The sequence below is a fragment of the Anthonomus grandis genome, chromosome 8 (assembly GCF_022605725.1).
Source record: "Anthonomus grandis grandis chromosome 8, icAntGran1.3, whole genome shotgun sequence".
In the NCBI taxonomy this organism is placed as follows: Eukaryota; Metazoa; Arthropoda; class Insecta; order Coleoptera; family Curculionidae; genus Anthonomus; species Anthonomus grandis.
Window position 1 is genome coordinate 32,318,031 of NC_065553.1, and position 7,455 is coordinate 32,325,485.

The 7,455-nt window shown below is 32.2% G+C and overlaps 1 protein-coding gene across 2 annotated transcripts in view; it reads right to left on the reverse strand.

Moving 5' to 3' along the window:
- The window catches only part of LOC126739957 (cytosolic Fe-S cluster assembly factor NUBP1 homolog), an 83,967-nt gene extending 77,414 nt beyond the window's left edge, over window positions 1-6,553 (reverse strand). Inside the window, exon 1 of one of the 2 annotated variants that reach the window (XM_050445795.1) lies at window positions 6,386-6,553. In XM_050445795.1, the coding sequence (XP_050301752.1) occupies window positions 6,386-6,425 (40 nt within the window). In that variant the 5' untranslated portion in view covers window positions 6,426-6,553. The remainder of the gene's footprint in view (window positions 1-6,385) is intronic. The other variant, XM_050445796.1, reaches the window with a different exon arrangement.
- Between the last annotated feature and the right edge of the window lie 902 nt (window positions 6,554-7,455).

Here is a 7,455-nt window from a genome sequence, read left to right on the forward strand (position 1 = left end):
ATCAAAAAACAGGATAATAAATTGGATCACCTGACAGAGAAACTCCATCACATGCAACAAAATATTAAGGCTATTCACGATAACATGCAAACTTACCAAGCAAAACCTTATTACGCAAATGTTATCGCCGATACTAAAAAATTCCCAACTAAAAATATAACCAGTCTTCCGCAAATAATTATTAAACCTATTCAAGACAAAAATTCCAGTAAGTTAAAGAAAGATATGGAAAAAATTAATCCTGTTGATTTGGGAATTAAAGTTTTGAGCAGAAAGAATCTAGCTGACGGAAAAGTCATTTTAAAATGTCCGTCTCATACCGACACCGATACTCTAACATCTGCTGCCAAACAAATTCTGGGTCCAGGCTACGAAATAACTAAAACGACATTAAAAAACCCCAGGATAAAAATTCCTGGATTTAAAAAGGATATAACGACATCAGAGACAGAAAAAATAATTAGAAAACAAAACCATTTAAAGGATGAGAACTATTTTAAGGTGACATATGTAAAATCATTTGCTACAAAAATACGAAAACTATATTTGCAGAGTGCTCGCCAAAACTATTCACTGGTTTTATGAACACTGGAAGGTTGTATGTAGACTGGGAAAGGTTGCCGGTATATGAAGATATTGCGATCCTGAAGTGCTTTAACTGCCAGCAGTACAACCACAAAAAGGACAACTGTCGCAGTAGAAAGGTATGCTCAATCTGCTCAGCGGAACACGAAGAATCAAACTGTCCAAGATCTACCAAAACCTGTATGAATTGTGTTTCAAATAATAACAAATATAACACAAACTTCAATGTCCATCATGAAACAAACTATGCAATTGTTACAAATATCAAGTAGAGAGAGCCAGAAGTAAAATAAACTATGGATAGCCAAGCCGTGGAAGTACTAGATTCGATGGAAGATGTACTGAGGGACGTTAGTCACAAAATAATACCGGATGATCTCAATAGCTGCATAGATTTAAGTAAGAAACTTTTAAACATTATACATTTAAATATTAGAGGTGTTAGGACTAATTTCGATAATTTATTACTATTTCTGGATACTTATAATATAGAATACTGTGATGTTATAATCTTAAGTGAGTCTCACAAAATAACGTCAACTAATTGCTATAATATTCCCGGATATACATGTTATTATAATGAAGCCAGCTACAACTCTTTTGATGGTGTATTAATATACATAAAATCTCATTTAACAACAAGTTTCAGTAATATGGTACTCAATCAATCCAATATTACCTTGACAACTTTTACCATTAATATGAATAATATAGAATATAAAATTCATGCAACATATAGATCACCCTCTTCAAACGTACGGTATTTTTTGGATGAATTAGAGGTTTACTTAGGGTCCTTAGCTGCTCATGATGTTGATATATTTACGGGAGATATTAATATAAATATACTTAATAAAGATAACCCTACAAATAATAAATACCTATCTATAATGAGTTCTTTTGGCTTTAGATCTTTAATTATGAATATTACAAGGGAGGATAGTGGATCGTGTCTGGATCATATGTTTATTAAATATAACTCCATGCAAATTTAAGAATTATTTAAAATATAATGCCTATATTATTGAACATGATATAACTGACCATTTGCCCACTATGCTTAATTTATTTAGTCAAGATAAACAAATGCCAAATGCAAACACAAATAATGTTAATTCGGCCTGTAATGTTACCAACTTTAAAAAAATTGATTTAAATAAGTTAAAACTACTTGCAAGTAACATAAACTGGGACTATGTATTTTCCTTTGATAATCCCATACCAGTTTGTGATTTTATAATTAACTCATTAATATCGATTATCAAGCAATCTGAATTAATTACAGTTCCAAGCAAAAAATATAAAAAACTAAAACCCTGGATAACTTTGGCAATTATAACATCTATGGAGATAAATGTTTGGTATTATTTCTGGATCTGGCTAAGGCATTCGACACGGTGTCACCTACCATACTCCTTCAAACATTGGAGTCATATGGGGTGCATGGCTCTGTGTTGGATGTCTTTGCCAGATACCTTTCTGGTCGAATGCAGCATGTAAAGATTGGAAGCATTATTAGTGAGGCGGAAACTATAACATGTGGAGTAACGCAAGGAACCGTCCTGGGTCCAACACTTTTTAATATATATATTCAAATTCAAATAGTTTATTGTCCAACAGGAAAATTCCCAATTACAAGACAATCGAAATAATTAAAATTAAAACAGTACAAGTTATAAGCACCTTAAATAAGTAGTACAAAAAAAATAATATAAAAAAATAATATAAGATCCAATATAGAGTGATAACAAAATTTAAAATTTAGAACAATAGCATAATTGTAAGAATATAAGACACACTAACCAAATGATACAATCACAGAAAAATAATCAGGTATCATTCAAATTAAGAGAGGAACACATCCTTTTTTTAAAAACATATTCAGTGCTGCTAAAGATGTCGACATCTATAGCATTCATCTGATTATACCATGTACAAGCACGGCACAGTGGAGCTTTGCTGGACAGATTTGTTAAGTTAAGAGAGGGATAAAATATATGGTGCCTCCTTGTATTGGCAGGAGGAACAAATAGAGGTAGCCTCTCTAAGAGCTCAGAACAATCAATTTTATTATTGCAAAGTTATATAAAAATATCTGACTAAAGAGAATAGTATTTTGCTTTAGTGACAAATAGTTGAATCTATTCAGCAGGTACTCCTGTTCCAGACCTCTTACTGGATATACTCCATCCAACTTAACAGAAAGTAACTTTAAGAATCTGCGCTGTACATACTCCAGTCTGTTAACATGAACATCATAGATGGGAAACCACAACATAGAGCCATACATTAATTTAGACTTTACTAATGAATTATACAATACAGTCAAGCTGGATATATTCTTAAATTGAGAAGTGGACTTTACTATAAACCCGAGGGATTTTAAGGCTGAACCAGTGACCTGTGCTACATGCTGGTTGAATGTGAGCCTCTTATCTACTTCAATACCCAAATCCTTCACTGAAAAACAGTCTAGCAACTGAGAACCACTCAATATATATGGGTATAAAATCTCTTCATGAAGAATGGAAATTGTCATTTTTTTACATTTGTCACAGTTTAGTGGTAGTTTATTTCTTTCACACCATTCAAAGACCCTATTCATTTCCTCTTGCAGCTTCAGGCAGTCCAGCATAGTACGAATGATACGAAACAACTTCAGATCATCAGCGAATAAAAGACAGAAACTCTCCATACAATCAACTAAATCATTAATAAATAGATCGAACAGCATTGGGGCGAGGTTACTGCCTTGGGGCGCACCACTCGAAGCCATGTAATACTCAGACCCAAAACCATTAAATTCAACATACTGAAGCCTGCCAGTCAGATATAAGATGAAGAACTCCACCAGACAAGGATGAAATCCAGCCAAAGCCAGCTTCCGTGCCAGCAAACTGTGATCCAGCCGATCAAAATCCTTCGAGAAGTCTGTGTACAGCACATCCAACTGGCTTTTCTGATTTATAGCTAGATATGCTGTTTCCAAGAAACAAGCCATATTAGTGACAGTAGATCTTTTCTGAAAGAAACCTGAAAGAAAGCTGCTTTTCTGTAATTATGTGCTTAATTTGAGGAGACAATTTATCGTGCACACATATCTCAAAGGCCTTCGAAAAATTAGAGAGAATTGACACTGGTCTGTAGTTCTCTATTCTGCCATGGTCGCCACTCTTAAACACTGGACATATTTTAGCCTTTTTCCACTCTTCCGGAAATGTATTGGTCTTGAGTGATAAGATTTGTAAGAGTGGTACAGCCAGTGCCAATGCACAGTCACGCAAAAGAAATGAAGGTATTTGGTCAGGACCCGCAGTTTCTTTGTTTTTTAACTTCTGTAAAGCTTTTCTTACATCTGCCTCAACAAAAGATTGGACCAAAATGTTGTCTGAACCATATGTATCAGATTCTTTGGGCTGAGCAATAGAGGACTCAACATAAACACTCCTGAAAAAATCAGAAAAAGCATTTACAATACTTTTAGGACCCACAACAGTGGTATCTTTATAGCTCATAGAACCTGGAATGCAAGAGTTGTTTCATTTAAGGTGAATGAACCTCCAGAATTGCTTTAGATCACTCCAAATAGCTGACTCAGTCCTGGATATATACTCGTGATAAGCAAGATCCATTTTTGTTTTTACTACCCTCCTAGCAGCTCTAAAATCCTCATAAGCAGCAGAGCACCGTGTATGAAGCCATCTCCTATGTAGCCTAGACTTTAATTTTAATAATTTCCTAATTTCATGAGTGTACCACACAGGATATGAGTATTTACTATTAGAGGGTCGAAAACGAGGAACAGCTAGACAAAAAATTTCATGGATTTTGTCATAAAAGGTTTTAACTGCCTCATTAACATCTGACTGGGTGCATATAAAAGTCCAATCCACATCAGAGATAAGCTGGTAAAGATAGGGAAAATTAGCCCTCCGAAAATTATACTTAGGACTCTCATTGTTGGAGGGGAAATCTGTAACACTCTCAAATTTGACAAGATTCAACGAGATATTAATAGCAGGGTGATATGCATCCTCAGTGACAAGGGGTTGGTCGTCCCTATCCACAGAACACTGGAAGTTGGAGAGAACTAGATCAAGCAAATTATTGTTGCAGTTAAGGGCATTGTTAAATTGAGAGAGATTCAAAAACGCCATAAAATCCCTTAGGCCAGCAAGTTTAGTGTTACAATCATAAACATTATCCTGTATAAACCTTATATTAAAATCCCCCAACAACAAAATATTTTGGTTCTGAATTGCCCTAAAGGAGGAAAGATAATCAAAGAGAGACAAGTAATTTTCTAAAGGTGAGTTATATTAATTCCTTGTGTGAACTAAACATACTAAACGCAAAAATTTTTGCATATGCAGATGACACCGCCATTATTTTTTGGGGAAACTCGTGGTATGATGCTAAAGAAAAACTTAAGGCCGGTTTTGAAGTTGTAAAAAATTATTTTGACACATTTAAACTATCACTTAACATAGACAAAACTTGCTATATGGCTTTTTCACTAACCGAAGCGAACTGTCCGGATTATAGTTCAAGAGAAATAAACAACACATAGCGAATTAAAGAAACTAAGTCAATAAAATACCTGGGTATAGTAATTGATTCACACCTAAAGTAGGATCAACATGTGCTATATTTGCGGAATAAAATAAGAAGTTTAATTCCAACATTTTATATTTTGAGGGAAATATTAAACAAAAAAACAACTATTATGACATACAAAGCATTTGTTGAACCATTACTTGCGTATGGGATATTGGTGTTGTGGTGGTATGAATTCTAGCAATCTAGAACAGCTAAGGACTAGTCAAAACTATATTCTTAAAGTTAGTTTTAAAAAAGCAAGACTGTTTCCAACCTCTCACCTTTACTCTACTGAAACTTGCAGTATTCATGCACTGTACGTATTGTCTCTTTGTAAATTTACTTATTTAAAAGATTGAATTAAAACAAATTTTATACAACACAAACACAACACTAGGCAAAACATTAACAAACACTTAAAAATACCTTCATCAAAAAGAAATCTCACATTTGCCACCTATTTAGCACCCAAATTTTACAACCTAATTCCACTAGATATCAGGAATTTAAAAAACAAAAAACTTTTTAATAAAAATGTCAAACAATTCATTTGTAATAACTTAAGTCTTTTTTTGAAGTTACTCTAATACATCAATAAGTATGTAGTACGCTATTTTCGTGTAAAATAATTAAATTGTTTTGATATTTACATATTATATAGATGCCAATTTTGATCCAATTTGTTATACAATATTTATTTATTGCACACATAGGTATGCTTACCTAGGTGCAATTTAAACCTGTAAGAATTTATAATAATGTTTACTAGTATGTAAGTATTGATTTGTAAATTTCTTGAATAAAGAATAAAGAATGTTTATGTACAAATATTGTTATGGATTTATATTGCAAATAATTAATTTATACACATCATTTATTATGGATAGCTTAGTATTAAATGTTGATATTGTATTTAGAGTAGTAATGTTGATATAGTAATATTTGAAACAATGTGGCTTGAATTACTATTAAACATATTTTAAATGTTGCCTTATTTTAGTAACTTTTTTTTAAGTTAATACCATATTTAACAATGTTCAATGCCCTTTGGTCTTTTGTTATGAACAAACAAATATTTATCTATCCAGATATGGCATATTATTGACAAGATTATTAGGAAATCTAAAACACAACCCCAAATTTAACTAGACTGTCCATCAAGGTTATAATTTTTTATTTAGTTCTGAATTAATTGACTTACGTTCAGGAGCTGAATCAGGCCTCTCTACAGCACTTGCCATTGAATTATAGGTATTTTCTAATAAATTTTAATGAAAAATGGATCAAATACAATAAAATGAATTAAATAAATGTTGACAACTTTCTTATCACAACAAATTAATGTGTGTGAAGCTAGCGTCCGATCGATATCCAGCAACCAAAATCGAGAACGCAGCATATGCCGGTTGCCAGCGACCAATTTATAGTCCGCGCTCCCTGTTATTTAATCAATATAATGCCCGTATCTCCAAAAATTCCCAAGGGATTTTAATAATTTTTTGTCCAGATATTAACAATGAATACCTAAATCGACTGACGATGGTCTCAAACCTCTACAAACTAAGGTTTTGTTGTGAAAATTAATTAAAAAGTCAAATGGTAAAAAAATGAAAAAGGCTCTAACTCCCAAAATTCCCAAAGGATTTGGATAAAACTTTTTTTTATAAAAGATAATAAATATCTAAATTGATTTTAGATGGTTGCAAACCTCTACAAACGAAAGTTTTTTGGTAAAAAATTATTGAATTTTTAGATGTACAAAAAAAATTTAAAAGCTATAACTTCCAAAACTCCCAAAGGATTTAAATGAAACTTTTTTACGCAACTAGTAATAAACATTTAAATCGATTTTACATGGTTGCAAACCTCTACAAACGAAAGTTTTTTGGTAAAAAATTATTGAAGTGTTAGATGTAGAAAAATATAAACGGCTATAACTCCCAAAACTCCCAAAGGATTCGAATGAAACTTTTTTATACAACTAATAATAAATATTTAAAACGATTTTACATGGTTGCAAACCTCTACAAACGAAAGTTTTTTGGTAAAAAATTATTGAATTTTTAGATGTACAAAAAAAATTTAAAAGCTATAACTTCCAAAACTCCCAAAGGATTTAAATGAAACTTTTTTACGCAACTAGTAATAAACATTTAAATCGATTTTACATGGTTGCAAACCTCTACAAACGAAAGTTTTTTGGTAAAAAATTATTGAAGTGTTAGATGTAGAAAAATATAAACGGCTATAACTCCCAAAACTCCCAAAGGA